This window comes from Hemicordylus capensis, chromosome 2 (assembly GCF_027244095.1).
Source record: "Hemicordylus capensis ecotype Gifberg chromosome 2, rHemCap1.1.pri, whole genome shotgun sequence".
In the NCBI taxonomy this organism is placed as follows: Eukaryota; Metazoa; Chordata; class Lepidosauria; order Squamata; family Cordylidae; genus Hemicordylus; species Hemicordylus capensis.
This window is the reverse complement of record NC_069658.1, coordinates 88491504-88508495: the sequence shown is the minus strand read 5'-3', so window position 1 is coordinate 88508495 and position 16992 is coordinate 88491504. Positions and strand designations below refer to the sequence as shown.

At 41.1% G+C, this 16992-nt stretch overlaps 1 protein-coding gene across 2 annotated transcripts in view; it reads right to left on the bottom strand.

The window, feature by feature from the left end:
- The window catches only part of ROR2 (receptor tyrosine kinase like orphan receptor 2), a 195888-nt gene that overhangs the window by 50004 nt on the left and 128892 nt on the right, over positions 1 to 16992 (bottom strand). For both annotated transcript variants that reach the window (XM_053303768.1, XM_053303770.1), the window contains exon 2: positions 7310 to 7387. In XM_053303768.1, the coding sequence (XP_053159743.1) occupies positions 7310 to 7387 (78 nt within the window). The remainder of the gene's footprint in view (positions 1 to 7309; positions 7388 to 16992) is intronic.

Here is a 16992-nt window from a genome sequence, read left to right as displayed (position 1 = left end):
CCCATTAAAAGCATCACTGCAGAACAACTCTGGGAACTGATTTGAAGTAGAAGGAGCAGAAACTAAGCTCCTTACAACCCGGGATAGCTCTGCTGAGTGCAAACCTGCAGTTGCAATGCACGCAGACCAGAATCTCTTTTTTGCTGCATGCACTGCCATTGCATAAGTCTTCAGATGGGTCACATGCTGCATCCTATCAGATTCGAACCGAATTCTCCTCCACTTGTGCTCTAGTCGCCTATCCAACCACTTCAGCTCCCACAACTCCTTCGTATACCAAGGGGCCATTTTTGAATCAGGTTGGAAGGGATGCTTAGGAGCAAACTTGTCTACTGCTGTGATGAGTCCCCTGTTCAAGGTTCCCACCAGGGCATCAACAGAATCACTGGCTGCTCCAAGGTCTTTTGAAATCCTACTGGGTCCAGCAGCCTTTTTGGACGGACCATCCTAATAGGTCCACCACCCCTGCAGGGGTGAATTGCAGCTGAGAAACCAACCTTAACCAGGTAGTGGTCCGTCCATGACAATGGGGAAACCACTGGATCCCCCACCAATTGAACACCCTCCTGATCTGAACAAAAACCAAATCAAGTGCGTGGTCGGCAACATGAGTTGGTTCAGAAACTAATTGGGATAGGCCCATAGTTGTCATGGCTGCTATGAACTCCTGAGCTACACCAGACAAGCCAGCCCCAAAATGGATATTGAAGTCCCCCAGCATCAAAAGTCTAGGAGACTCCAACTCCAGCTCCATCAGCTCAGTTAGGGAGTCAGTTGGGCAGCGCGGTGGACGGAAGACCAACCGAATCCCCAATCTATCCCTAGTTCCCAGCCTCAAAAATATGAACTCAGTATAAGTCAACTGTCTCACAGGGGCCTTGGTAAGGGAGATGGTATTCTTATGGACCACAGCCACTCCACCCCCCTGGCCACTTCCCCCAGCCTGCTCCATGACAAAGTAACCTGGAAGGAGAAGCTGAGCCCACACTGGACCACTCACTTCCGCCAACCAGGTCTCAGTTATACATGCCAGATCGGCTCCCTCATCCATGATCAAATAGTGGACAACTTCAGTCTTATTCTGAACTGACCTGGCATTGCCGAGGATCAAGACCCGACTCTGTGGGTCGTTGGAGCTGCTTCCCGAGGCCTGAGAGTTGACAAAGCAGTTGGAAGTGGAAACAGTTACTTAATTACTGGTTTCCCTTCCCCTGTAATGTCCAGCTGCTCTGCCAGAGCCAATTCTTCTATTCTCCAATCCCACCACTACAGTAATAGCCACCCCAGAACCGGATTAGAGTGTTGAACTAGGATCGGGGAGACCCGTTCAAATACCCATTGAGTTTCACTGAGTGAAGAGAGGGGGAGGGGGGGAGAGAGGGGGGAGGGAGAGAGAGAAAACTTATCTCTATCCATTTGCTCCACACCATGCATAATTGTATAAATTCCAGTCAAGTAGAGCTAGGCAATTGATTACCTCCCTTAAAAAGCCCAAAATGTTGTAACCTTTCCTCATAAGGAAAGTGCTCCAACCGTTGATCAATTTGTTTGTTTTTTACACCTTTCCCAGCTCAAAAATATCCTTTTTGGGAGGTGATCAGAACTGTACACAGTATTCCAAATGTGACTGCACCACAAGGCATTATAATATGTAAGAGAATTTTTAGAGATGTTTTGTATTGAAATAGATACCCAAAGCCAAAGTAGTCCTTGGAAAAGATGACATTTAGAGCTCCAATGTTACTATTAAGCCAAAACAAATTCAAGGGTCTTTTTAATTTTCTGTTATTACACCTGTACAGAAACAATGTACTGACCTATTTTGACTTGTAAAAGTATGAGTCTTACAGTATGATACATTGCTCAACAAGATATTATTTTAACAGACATATAAGTAACACTTTTTTTAAAGGGACACAGAATAAAGTATAAAGAATACAAAACACTCAAAACTGAATGCCATTTGTATTCTGAACCAATTAATTTTAAATTAATAAATAAATTAACTTTTAACTCTTTAACTACACCCAGGAACCGCGGATAGGCAAATTATGAATATTTTTAAAACTGTGTATAACAAAGTCGGGTCTATATAGCTCAACTGCAGAAATGCAAAACCGCGGTTGCCGGGACCATGGGTAACAAAGGCCACCTGTATTACTGATTTTTTTACATTTCAATATATAAAATAGCTCCTAAAAGAACTCATTTTGCAAAACAGCATTCCAAAACACTGCCAAAGCATCAGACAGAATATTGCATTCATCCCCCCCCCCCAAAAGAGTCTTTTCTATGATTTCCCAGTATCTGGTATCTGCCTAGGTACTTCATTAAAGTCAAACAAGTAATACTCAATTGATAATAAGATCCGTTAAACATTGCTGAACATTGTCCATAAAGTTATCTGGGGGAAAGCCACTTTGGCCGAACTTGAACTTGGTAGCAACAACTATAGTTATGTTAATGGCACTAGAATTGTATTACATCAGTTTTCATTTTGACCATGAAATTTTATAATTGTTTTCAATGGCTGGGATCCAACCATTTACTTTAGAACTGTCCAAGACCTTGGGTGTGTCCAGACAAAACTGCGCCTGCCTGCTCCTTCTCGTTCACACAGCAGTATCCCCCCTTCCCCATGCTGTACAACATACCAGTTTCCTAACTATCAAGAGATTTACCATGTGGCATGGGAGGGAGGAGGCTGCAAGACAGAAGGCCAGATTTCCTTTGCACATGCAAAACTAGCCATGGAATTCTTCGAACCCAAACTATTATATCGAATGTTTGGATTCATTTGAAAAGTCTCTGACCAAACGGAGTCCTGGGGTAACATCCCTCTTTTAGAGCAGTGAAAAACATATCTGGTTGTTTTTCATAGCAAAGGCTTGTTATTAATAATTAACTCACATTTATTTTTTAGACCTGGCTGATAATTTCTCGTCCATGATAACAGAATTAGTATGCAATGACACTTATCATTCAGTTCACCAGCAACAATGTTTGAAAGCAAAAGGTTATGTATCTATTGAATGTGTGGTGACAGTTTTAAGATTTTACCAACCCTATAAACACAGAGAGGGGGGAAAACCCCAATGGATACAGCCAGTTGGGGAAGTGGCCAAATTTGCAGATGACACTAAACTATTTAGGTAGTGAAATCACAACAGATTGTGAGGAGCTGCAGAAAGATCTCTCCAAAACGGCAAACGCAGTTCAATGGAAGCAAGTGTATAGTGCGCCATATAGAAGCAAAAAACCCCTAACTTCACATATACGCTGATGGGATCTGAATTGTCGGTGACTGACCAGGATAGATCTTGGGGTCGTGATGGACAACTCATTGAAACTGTCAGTGTGTGGCAGCTGTGAAAAAGGCTAATTCCATGCCAGGAATCATTAGGAAGGCGGCTGGGGAAAAAAAAAAAGCTAATATTATAATGCCCTTGTACCTTATATTATAATGCCCTGTGGTGCAGCCACATCTGGAGTACTGTGTACAGCTTTGGTCACCGTATCTTAAGAAGGATATTGCAGAACTGGGAAAGGTGCAGAAAAGGGCAACCAAGATGATCAGGGGCCTGGGGACATGATCGAGGTGTATAAAATTATGCATGGATTGGAGAGGGAGGACAGAGATAAATTTCTCTCACACACACAACACTAGAACTAGGGGTCACCTCATGAAACTGAAGATCAGAAAATTTAAGACTGACAAGAGAAAATACTTTTTCACACAGTGCATAATTAATCTATGGAATTCTTTGCCATGGGATGTGGTGATGGCCACCAGCTTGGATGGCTTTAAAAGGGGCTTAGACAAAGACATGGAGGACAGGTCTATCAATGGTTACTAGTCTGATGGCTGTGATCCACCCTCCAGCCTCAGAGACATGATGCCTCTCAATACCAGTTGCAGGGGAGCAACAGCAGGAGAAAGGGCATGCACATACCTCTTGCCAGTGGGCTCCCCAGAGGCATATAGTGGGCCACTGTGTGAAACAGGATACTGGACAAGATAGGCCTTGGGCCTGATCCAGCAGCGCTGTTCTCATGTTCTTAAGTTATCACACTCAAAGATTGGCTCCAGCTCTTGGAGGCTCTGTGACACTGACAGCAGCAGCTCTTCCAAGTGCCCTCCCCATCCGTGAATAGGAGCTTTCTTCCAGATGCCCAGTGTGACAGGCAACTATCTCAGAAGAAGAGAGGAGGGAGCCAAGATACTGGAAATTAATAGGATATACTTCAGAAAAGGTCTGAAAAGTTCCACTCTTCTTCAGAGGCAATTGTCAGTGTCTCCCAAACCTTCGTTTGCTTTATCATACTCCAGTGACAGAAATAAAGCTATAAAAAGATTTGGGAGACACTGACAAGTGGAGCACTGCAAACACATCAGGCATTTAGCTTTTTCAGCACTGTGGGTCTTTCCCCTCCTCTCTTTCTGTGTACTGGTGCTTAAGCTCCCCCTTTTTGCATGAGAACTATTTTAGCCAAGCTGCTCTGTCACCTCCTCCAGGCGCCCTCCTTAAAGGCAAATGGGAGCTTTCCTCCAGAAGTCCCTGCAACGGAGGAGATGATGACAGAGCAGCTCATTTGACCAAGTAAGCCACTCTGTCATCTCCTCCATGGATGGTTCTGTGTCACTGGATGGATTTCTGGGACAAAGCTCCCCTTTGCAGATGGAAAGGGTGGGAGGAGGCAGCTGCAGAGTCATTCCCTCAGCCAAGAGAGCCGTACTTCTGCTGCCACACAAAGATGAGCAGGTCTTAAGTAGGCCTTCTGATGGCATTGTGACAATTCACACTGAAGTCTGAAAGGTGGCCTCTTTAGAGCTGTTTTCAGACATTAACCCCATTCCTTCAAGGAGAAGGGAATCAAACATACCCCACTTCCATGCATTTGATTTAAAGTCTGAAAAACTTCCTGTAAGTCAGTTGTACATGTGGAGGGTTTTCTCCCACATGATCAGGAGCCCTGCTTTTTTTCAGATCCCTGATCATGTGGTAGTCCTTTGCACATACGACCATGCATAGCAACTTCCTTCCAAACCCATGGAAGTTGGGTACATGAGATCCTGCTCCCCTCCAACTCCACACATTAAAACCTCATCTGAAAAGAACTTATACCAGGACTGCACAACTCGTGAATCACCAAGTCAAACCCAACATGTCAGCCATATATGGTGGCCTACTAGAGGCTACCAAACCCATCTAATTTTCACTGCTCATCTAACATTGTAAAAACAAGCGAGCAGCACTGAGCAGGCATTTTGCATTCAGCTTTTGCACTCAGCTTGGCCTGCTACAGAGCCATTTCCAAAGTCTCACTGTTCACAGGCCATTCTTCGTTATATTTGGATGTCTCATAGTTCCCTCATTACATTAACAGTTCTCATCCTACTTTATTCTCCTGAAACTCCAGTGAGGTAGCTGATGTAAATCAGTAAATGCAACCCATATAACATTTACTTTCACAGTTGTATTTGGCTTCAGTTCTTGCTTCTTTACTTTGTTAATAAAAACTTGACATAACATGTTTGTATTAACAGGCTGCTTAATATTTAATGAACTACTTAAGAGAAAGCAGGACATAAAACCCATCAAGTAACATAAAGCACAGCAGCTACCCAATGTGTCTCTAATTTAGCCATTTCAAGTTCAGCAGATGAACTGCAGCACATAACACAGTATTCAGGAGGAGCAAGCAAAAACAGGCCAATAAAATATAGCACTTCTAAGATGCATACAAAACCAGAATTGATGCATCATGTTCTTGAACTAAATGAGGATACAGTAATCAGAATTCGTGTCTCATATGTCAGAGGTTTAGTTATAATAAATATCACCACCTAAAATGTTCAGATCCTTGACAGGTTGATTCAAATACGATAGTATTTCATGCTGCCAAAAAGTACACAGCTTGGCATATATCCAAGCATAATTACTGAATGTTCCACATTCTAATTCCAAAATGTGCAACATTCCAAATTGCATGTGTGCTCTGAAACAGCTTGTAAAGAAAAAAGCCTAAGGTAATCAAAAGTTTTTTTGTTTTTTTAAGGTGCTCTGTTCTGAGAAGCTAGAGCAACCAGAATGCATGTTAGTAGGAACCTAAAATTCAGTGACTCAGGTAGGTTAAAGGCAAGTTAGTATCAGTTTACTTATCTGAAGTTTTAGCAAATTATGTTTAGTTCACAGCTGAGCAAATAAATTCAGTTTCAGAGCAGAGTTGCCAGTGAAAAACATTTCTTAGCAGGTGCTTTTTTGTACTTCTAAGCTATTCATGACATTTAGGCATTAGTGGCTTATAGAAAACAGAAATAGTGCTCACTAAGCTGTATAAAGAGCCCTAACTGAAAATTCAAGTTTCCCTGGCTCATTTCTTGACTGGGCACATGAGAAGATCGCAGTGATATCTCTATCTTAAACTGACCCAAAAGTCAAGAGGCAGAGTAACTGGTTTTAGGGGGATGCTATTCTTGGAGGCACAACAATGCTTTTTGTACTTTAGCTGATGTTTTCTACATGCTGGAAGCAGAGCTGCTGATGAAAACATTGATCAATGTGAACATCACAGAAAACTGAGCAGTGGCAATCCTTGATCAAATATTAGGAAGGGAAATTGCAGTACCATAATCTTTAGGCCAAGGGCAGGCCTTACGTAGCTTGGAAGCTACTGGTGTGTGGGAGGGGTGCTGGCTGCTGCTAGATTTGAGTGGCTCAAATCATTCAGCATCTGTTACCTGTGAGTAGGCCATTGGACATAATGGGCTTGCTCATGTGTAACATTCACAGCATGGTTTTGCAACTAGCATACTTACCATCCCCCAGCCCTGCCCTACCCCAGTCCCAGATGATAGCAGCAGTCCCTGGGTATAAAAAGTGTAGTCTGCACAAGGCAAAGCAAAACTCTGCCCTCCAGCATATCCTCTTCTCATGCCAGAGGATTAGACAAAGGGGGTTGTGTTTGTTTCATTTTGCACCTACTGCAAAATCAGTTAAAAGGGAGAAAACATTTCCCCCCACCCAGTCTTTTGGCACCTGCAGAGGACTTGAGGGAAGGATTGGTAGCAATCACAAAATGACTGCAAGACAAACAGCAAAAATTCCTGAAAATACTTGTACTTTACATCAATATTAAAGCGTTTGATCCTATATATGTGGCACATTTCAGTAGGCGGTATAAATTTGCATGTTAATATTTTTATTATTAAAAAGCACGTCTATGCAAGTTTATACTTCGTATAAAAATGTAGATCATAAACACAAGACCTCTACATGTTACATCAAAATGTAATGACTATTATTACCTTTGTGTGTGGGAACTGGTCTCTCATGGCCATCCATTTGACCCAAAGGATCATTAGAATCTGGTATCTCCATTTCTCCTACACAAAAAATTACAAAGCATATAACATTAAATTAAGTCTAGATGAGATGTTTAGATTCTCCTTTCCCTCTCTCTAACCAAGATTTTATTCTGACTTTGCAAAACTTCCATCTACTTAACTTAACTTTTATTAATTGCACTCAGTCAACCCCACAAAATAAATCTGTGTATTTCCAAATGGGAAATAGATTACCGGATTCCCCTTTTACAAGTATGGCTATAGAGTCCATTCCTTACCGGATTCCCCTTTACAAGTGTGGCCATAGAGTCCATGAACTGGCTCAACAGCTGGACCAGACCGGGCCTGGGCTCATCCGAGCCTGAACTGAGCTGACCAGGAGCGTCTTGCACCCAGACCAGATTTGAGCTAAACCAGGCTGGCCAGTTCCGTGCACATTCCTAGACCCTCCCCCTCTCATGCAGTTTTGAATTTGAACCTGTAGCCTGAAGTAGTACAGTCCATTCTACCACCACAATCCTCCTTTATTTTAATGCATGTAGAAAGTGGCCTAATATTTCTTGAATAGGGTTAGGGACTACATAATTTCTTCTGCAGCTCCATAAGCTACTTAGCAAGTTCCATTTCTAAAACAGTATCCTTTTTATGCCTGCCCATTTTTGCAGAAGAAAAAAACCTGTTGGTTTTTGCCCATTTTCCAGCCCCCAGGAACTAACCCCTCAATTTCCATTGCCACAATGCCCCGTTATCTGTGGTTGTAGCAGAGAACGGAACCCCCTTGGATAAAAGGGTTCACCTGTACTTAAGCATTTGAGCTGCATGTAGAGCTGCCATTAGGTTGAACAGCCCCTCCCATATGTTAAGGGACATGTTGGCATCACAATTAGTGCACTCTCTTGGCACATTCCCTTTCTAATCACATGGGCAGGGAATGCATCATCCACACCAGGACAGTATGAGGCAGAAACAAAACTCAGTTATAATCCAGGCACTTCCATACTTTGACTATAAAGAAGTATAAAGAATAAATATAAAGAAAAAATATAAGTATAATGTATAAAGAAATAGTATAGAGAAAAAACAATATAAAGAAAAAATGATTTCTTATTACTTGTTTTCCAGTTGGGGAAAAACCATGATTTCTTATTATTTGTTTTCTTTGGGGAAAAACCATGCACCATTTTCAGCCATGAAGATAACAAGGAGAGGGGGCAATTTGCAAAGTCTGCTTTCAAAAGCCATCTACACCTCAACAGACAATTGTAAATATCTTATATGTGTCATGAAAGCCAAAGACCATACTTTGAATAGAACACATTTGCAAATGTACATGCAAAGATAAGTGTCAACAACTGGGTATGTCATTAAATCACTGTTTGGGAAAGGGGAGACCTTTATACTTTTAGAAGCCTTGTTACATTCATGCCTTATTATGTGCTTTCTATCTACCTGAAGAGGAACCAGAAAAAATGTCTCTGTGCTAGTCTCATCCATTATCTGAGTTATGTCAGGGGTACAGTAGATTGGGAACGTTCAGGTTGTTTTGAAACATGAATATGCATAGATTGAAAACACTGGAAATTGACAAAGCTTTTAATATCCAAGAGTCATTACACTGCACACCCACACCATGACTTCTAAACACATACTTCAGTTAACTGGATTAAGAAAAACACTTTTGAATAATTAGATGCTTGTTCAGAGAAAATTCAGCTTTCTTTCTTGTGTTTTCAGATTTTTTTTAATTGTTTAGTAGAATACTGGAGACAGACAAACATTCGAAGTCAGTACTAGACACAAAAGGGACTGTTTCATTTCCTAGCTCCCACCCTTCTGCATTCCTAACTGATTTAAAAAACCCTCAAATCAAGATGGAAAGAGACAAAAGCATTTGCTCATTTAAAAATTCTTTAATAATAGCTCTGTGCAATTCATCCTTGTGAGCAGTATATTTACTTCTTGCAAAAACATCTACCTCCAGATGTCCCTTATCAGCGGATAATTACAAGCCACAAAAAGTATAAAACAGCAACATCTGTCTGAATAAGCAACGTTAAATTTGAAAGATCCTCTTTGCATTACGTAAATTATACATTCAAAACAGACCTGTCATTTCAACTTCTTCCTTTTTTAAAAAAAGGCTTCTTAAAACGATACCCTGGTCTTTAAAATTCACCTTAAATAATTATATTGTCTCTTAATTTTAGGCCAGACAATTTCCAAACTGGAAGTCAGCAACCTCAAACTCTGCACTGCATGAGCGATGATGGCTGCACTGCATGAGTGATGATGTACAAGACTCTGCAAAAACTGCTAATAAGCCATCTGGTGCTAGGAAAACTGAAGCTGTTTCATATAAACAGTGTAGCAATGAAAGTGCTTATAGGTGCTTTGAAATACTCCAACATCTGTTCTTCACCATATTGGCCAGTTCTACCTTTGCCAAGTTTTTCAATCCTATCCTCTTAAAGCTTTCTTTGGTCAGAAGCAGATCACAACATTGATACAATCATGAAGTTGTATCATGGTATCACCAAAATACAATTACTTGATCTGTTTTGAAAATTCTCCGCCACATCAAGCTTACAAGTCACACACTACCATGTGCTAAATCTTGCCAAATTGGACACACCCCATTCTCAAATATGTGCCAACAAATAATCAAACCACCACCACCAAATTGTGTGCTTAAAAAAGGAGATTGAGAAAGAGATACACATATGATGCCATTATTCTACTAGTGAAGAGTTATTCTGTAACAGTAAGGTCTTCTTGCTACACAGAATCACTAGTCTGATGCAGGCCTATCAAGAAAAATTGTATTAGATTCTCAGTTTTTTGGAAGGGAAAAAGAAACTAGATCCAAACTCTTGGGTCACTGACATGTGACTTCCATAGGTGTGAGTAGAGATGAACAGATTTGAAAGAACAATGATTTCTTGCATGTCTAGTAAATTAGGACAAATTTTTGTAACATATAAGTGACACAAAGGTCATCCTTGCTCAAGCTATTTTGTCAAACACAAACATGTACACATATTCGGCTCATATGGGTTCCTTCTTTCCAACAGATTTAAGTTATAGTTGTATATTTCATAGGTTTTCCAGTTGTGAGAATTATATAAAGCTTTTAGGGAGAAATATCCTTACCAAGATTTGAAATCTAGCTATGAAATTATAGCTTGCCAAATTATATAATTTGGCTGACATAGAAAAATAAACCAAGCTAGCTGCACAAATACCATACTACCGTGGAACTTGGTAACTAGGATTTCAATGACCCTCTTTGAAAATCTGACACAAAAGAGAACTGCTGAGACCTAAATGATCAATACAATAAGCCCAACAAAGGATCTCAAACACAACACATGGATAATTTCCTTTTCAGACCGTTATCTGAAAGATAGCATTCTGGGATAACATTGCTATCCCTCTTCACTGACTGATTTATACACTAGCCATAAAAATCCACACATAGACAGATATGTGAAATGAACTATTGACCTTTGGGTGCTAAGCAATTAAAGTGAACTGATGGCCAAATTTAACACAGCAATTATATTTCATCACTACACCCTCCAGGTCTGGCTAGGCTATAAAAGTATAATATATTTTGCTTAGTGTATAGATGAGAAACATCAGTGGCTCCATGGTACATACAACTCAAAAGGGAAAATATTCAACAGCAGTCCTGCAGCTGATTACTGATACACGATCAATGTGTAGGTTTAATGTCACAGCAGATGGCTGTGGTCAGAATACCTTTATGCCAATCCATCCCACCCATGCAGACAACTCACTTGTATTTAAGATGTGCAAACAGAATGTGTCCATACTGATCACATGGAGAAGCTGAAAAGGTATGTTTCAGTTTACCACTGATCATCCCAGCTCTTAGAAATTGAAATGGAACCACCAAAATGAGTATGTATAGAACGCATGAATAAATGAAGACTCCCTTCAAATTAATATCATGCCACTCACTATTATTTTCCTGGGTGCACTCTTTTTGGCCTACTGTCAGTGATCAACGTCTACAACTCCTCAAACAAAGGACCCACTGTAAGTTTTTAATTCAGCTGCCAAACTAATTACTTTGGCTGTGAAAGGCAAGCTGCTTAGGCTGCTGAATCATAGCCTTTCACAGGAATTCTCCCTCTCGCCCTCCCCAACACGTGCAGCTCCTGGCAACAGGCATCAAAACGGCAAAGGGTGCTGAATGCCTACAAAGAGGCAGTTACTGCTACAGTTAGCACATCCCTTTCACAGAGATGCATGGATAGGACCTCCACTGTCTCTGTTACTTATGGTTCCTGTCTGAAATAAAAACAGCAAGGCCAAATCTGAAGACTTCCTGTTGAAACGATAGGATAAACACACACACATTTACAGACATTATGCTTCCTTAAACAAGCAGTGTTAATGATTTCAATATCAATTTTTAAATCTTTACTTTAAAAAATGCTTTTGAATTCCTCTCAAACTGAATTTAGAGTAACAGCAAGCTTGCAGAATGAAAGTAGTCAAAGCTAGAGCCAAATGACATCACACAGACCTAGGAGGCAATGTGACCTAATGCAGGAATGTAAGCCTACAGTGCAATGCCATCTTTTCAAGCAAGCAAGTCCTCTAAGAAGTGGCAAGCCACGCACGTCAACAAAGCACAATTTTATTAAGCAACAAGATTCAAGTTAGATTCACTATTAAATTATCCTTGACTATCCATAAGCAATCCTTAGAAGAATAAAGAAAGCCTTGAAGAAAACCATGTTATCTTAGCTTAAGAATTATAATTTACATAGTTCTGATATGTTCTGTTCATTTTCTGCCACGTGCTAGGTTTCTAGAAATAAGGGGCGGGGGGAGAGAACAAAAATCAACATGCATCACTTGATGTTTGGGACCTAACTATTTCAGCAGTAACTTTTTGATCACCGTTGGAAGAGGAAGACAGGAAGTTTCTGCAGGAGAACTTTGCCTTCTTTAAATGACAGGCTTCACTTGTCTTTGGATGCCTGGTCTATTCTCATACATTTTAAATGGCAAATGAGCTGTCTAAATGGGAAAGCAAACCCTCTTTAAAAAGAGCCACAAAATGGCTCCGTGCTGCAAAATGGCGGCCAGAAATGACATCATAAGTCATTTCCCACCAACCAGGAGCCGTGGATATTTTGCCTATTTTTAAAACTAGGCAAATGAAGATAAAAATAAAGGCAAATTTAAAAAAACTAGGTCTCTTAGGCCAAACCGCAGATATACAGAGCTGCTATCCGTGAGACCACAGATAACAAGGGCCACTTGTACACTCAAAAGTGCAAGTACTCTATACAGCCTTCCTCACAAAAGAGGGAGAATCCTTAGCACAATAACAATGATTCTACCTCTCTCACAGTCTTATCCTAAAGTAGCACTGAACCAAAAGACTAGTTCTTCAGAATCACTCAGTCAGGTCTCAAAACTTCACACCAGGTCAATTCATGCCAAATAAAATCATATTATGGATAGGAGAGGTTATAGCAGTCTTCTCCCTGGTACTAAAACTTGCTGAAAAAGGGAAACAAGCTGAGATTAAAAAAACTAGCTAAGATAGGGAAGAGCACCACCATACTCAGCAGAGTTAAGAGAACCATTGTTAACAACAACAAATATTTATATGCCGCTTTCCAACAAAAGTTTCCAAAGTGGTTTACAGAGAGAAATAATAAATTAAAAAAAAGATGGCTCCCTGTCCCCAAACGGCTCTCAAAGAAACATAAGACAGACACCAGCAACAGCCACTGGAGGTACTGTGCTGGGGGTGGATAGGACCAGTTACTCTCCCCCTGCTAAATAAAGAGAATCGCCACTTTGAAAAGGTGCCTCTTTGCTCAGTCAGCAGGTGTCAGGTAACTCAGCAGAGTTATGACTGGGGAAGTGCTAAAAGAGGCAATGGTTCTCAATTGTACAGGTGAAACTCGGAAAATTAGAATATCGTGCAAAAGTCCATTAATTTCAGTAATGCAAATTAAAAGGTGAAACTGATATATGAGACAGACGCATTACATGCAAAGCGAGATAAGTCAAGCCTTAATTTGTTATAATTGTGATGATCACGGAGTACAGCTCATGAAAAACCCAAATCCACAATCTCAGAAAATTAGAATATTACATGGAACCAAGAAGACAAGGATTGAAGAATAGAACAATATCGGACCTCTGAAAAGTATACAGTGTACTGTGCTTGATTGGCCAGCAAACTCGCCTGACCTGACCCCATAGAGAATCTATGGGGCATTGCCAAGAGAAGGATGAGAGACATGAGACCAAACAATGCAGAAGAGCTGAAGGCCGCTAATGAAGCATCCTGGTCTTCCATAATACCTCATCAGTGCCACAGGCTGATAGCATCCATGCCACGCCGCATTGAGGCAGTAATTGCTGCAAAAGGGGCCCAAACCAAGTACTGAATACATATGCATGCTTATACTTTTCAGAGGTCCGATATTGTTCTTTTCTTCAATCCTTGTCTTCTTGGTTCCATGTAATATTCTAATTTTCTGGGATTGTGGATTTGGGGTTTTCATGAGCTGTACGCCGTGATCATCACAATTATAACAAATTAAGGCTTGACTTATCTCGCTTTGCATGTAATGCGTCTGTCTCATATATCAGTTTCACCTTTTAATTTGCATTACTGAAATTAATGGACTTTTGCACGATTTTCTAATTTTCCGAGTTTCATCTGTATAATGATTCTTCCTTCTCCTTTCTCTCTCCGCGGGCGCACTTTCCATTCAACCTTCCTTCTGGCCCACCAGACACACATTCTATCAAGCACATTCTATAGGCCTATTCTTAGCATTAACAGTTTATTTTTATTTATTTATTATCAAAACTTTTATACCACCCTTCCAAAAGGCTCAGGGAGGTTTACAGTTGATGTTAACAATAACATTAACATATTTCTGTAGGCCTATTTTTAATATCAATCAATGATGACTGCAGGGTCCACAATTTAGCAGGCAGAATTGATTTCTCTTTCCCTCAGTTCCCATCGTGCCCTAAGTAAGAACTAATAAGTATGTAGTTAAAGGTAAAAAGAATGATGATGATTTGCACAACCAAACTAGAGCTCTCTTTTTCCAGCATGCACTATATTTAGGGATGTGCACAAACCTGGTCGGCATTCTATCCTTAGAACACCGAAAAGGTTTGGAACCCCTGCGCTCAAACTGATTCAAACATGGAGGGTGGGGCGGGGGGCGGGGTGGCTTTAAGGATGGGGGAGGGTGCACTTAACCCTCCCCCCCAGCCACATTTCCCCTCTGGCACTCTGAGTACAAATAGTCTGGTGGGGTGGCAGCGTACATCCATGCCGCCCCGTTGTCTTTGTGATCAGAAGTGCCTGGTAGTGTCATGAGGGGGGGCAGTACGGGGGGGGCAGTGCAGGGGGGGCAGCGCAGAGGGGGGAGTGCACCCTCCCCCATCCTTAAAGCCACCCCTGCCCCACCAATGGCTCGAAGGGAGCTGGTTCCGTGCACATCCCTACACTATATCTATATCAGGGGTTTAGTTATAATTGAGTGGATGGGTTCAAAGAACCCTGGCCCCCCCAGCTCCATCCCTCCATATTTTCTTCATTATCTCCCTCACTCTAAGGGGCCACCGGTGAGAGGGGTGAACATGGGCCCCCTATCCCCTAGCTATGCCCCTGATCATCAAGTGTCACAGGGAATTTTAGGGGATGTAATTAGTTGGCATCAGGGCACACCAATCCCAAGTTAGATCATGAAGACCATTCTTAAATTTCCAATCCATTGTTTACTTTGGAAGAATACAGCATGTGGGTAATTTTTCAGATAAACAATTACACACATCTACTTGCAGAGAGCACATCTGTTACTAGTCTTTGGTTTAGAGAGTACATGGTTTTAAAATGCAAGTTAATGAAACAAGCACAGCATTAAACTTGAAAGAATGACACATGCATTTGCCTTCAGAACAAATCGCAAGTGTTGGTGAAGTATTATACCAAATAAAAAGGCTTCCTGAAAATGGGAAGGCATTTCAGAAAAACACTTGAGTGCCTGAACTGCAAATACATAGCTTAAATACACCCAATAGCAGCACTGAACACACCTGCAGCTCTAAGCACATCAAATAAAATGATTATCCGTGACATTATTGCATGATTGATTAATTAGTGCTTCTGGCTGTGGGTGGGTGGGTGCAGGGGATCTAGTTTCTCCAAAAGGCTTCAAATAATAATTTATGAGCCAAACACTCTATTAATCTGGTGAACAAATTATTTTTCAGGGTTCTCTACTCTGTTAAAAAGATAATAAATAAAATATTCATAGTGTTTGTCGCCTTGGACTAAACCCTTTAAGAATGAGGCTGGAAGAAAAATGTTGTTCCACAAATAAGCACTAAGCCTTACCCTTTGCTTCGATAAAAGTCCAGTTAGTATGAAAAGGTCAGAAAATTTACATTACTTAAAAAAAAAATCAAACATATCTCCTGAAGCCTCTTATTTTGTTTGAAGAGACGTTTATTTAAAACATTTATATACCACCCCAAAAGGAAGTCTCCGGGCGGTTCACAACAAAACAATAAAAAATATTAAAAGATTAAAACATAACAATTAAAATTTAAAATGTTAAAACTATTAAAAACACAATTAAACAATATCTAATTAAAAGCCTTGGTAAACAAATGCATCTTGACTGCCTTTTAAAAAGTTGTAAGAGGTGGGGAGGCTCTTATTTCAGCAGGAAGTGTGTTCCAAACCCTCGGGGCAGCAATGGAGAAGGCCCATCCCTGATTAGCCAGCAGATGAGCCAGTGGCAACTGCAGACGAAACTCTCCAGATGACCCCAATGGACAGTGTGGTTCATAGTGAAGAAGGCAGTCTCTTAAATACCCAGGGCCCAAGCTGTTTAGGGCTTTGGAGGTTTCAACCAAAATGCTGTATTTTGCCCAGAAACTTATCAGCAAACAATCTTTCAATAAGAGAGTGCTCCACGATGACCCAGAGACCAACCTGGCTGCTTCATTCTGGACTAACTGCAGCTACCAGACTACGTACAAAGGCAGCCCCACATAGAGCGCATTGCAGTAATCAAGTCTGGAAGTGACCAGCAAATGTACTACTACTCTGAGTCATTTATCTCAATAAATGGACGCATTTGGCATATCAGCCGAAGCTGATAAAAAGGACCTCTGGCCACTGCCTCAACCTAGTACACTAGGGAGAGTTTTGTGTCCAGAAGCACCCCCAGATTGTGTACCTGTTCCTTCTGGGAAATTGTGACCCCATCCAGAACTGGCAAAACAAAATCATCTCCCGAGTTCCGACCCCGCATGGTAAGTACCTCCATCTTATCTGGATCCAGCCCATCACTGCCTCCAGGGAGGCATTTAGGGAGATTATGCTTTCTCCTGATGATGCCCTCGTGGAGAAAAAGATTTGGGTGTCATTACACCCCATACCAAATCTCCTGATGATCTCTCCCGGTGGTTTCATGTAGATTTTAGAACGGGTCCAGAATGCAGCAGCTCACCTACTCATGGGTGCCAGAAAATATTACAGGGTAACACCTCTCCTGCAGTCATTGCACTGGTTGCCTATTCGCTTCCAAGTTCAATGTAAGGTCCTGGTTCTG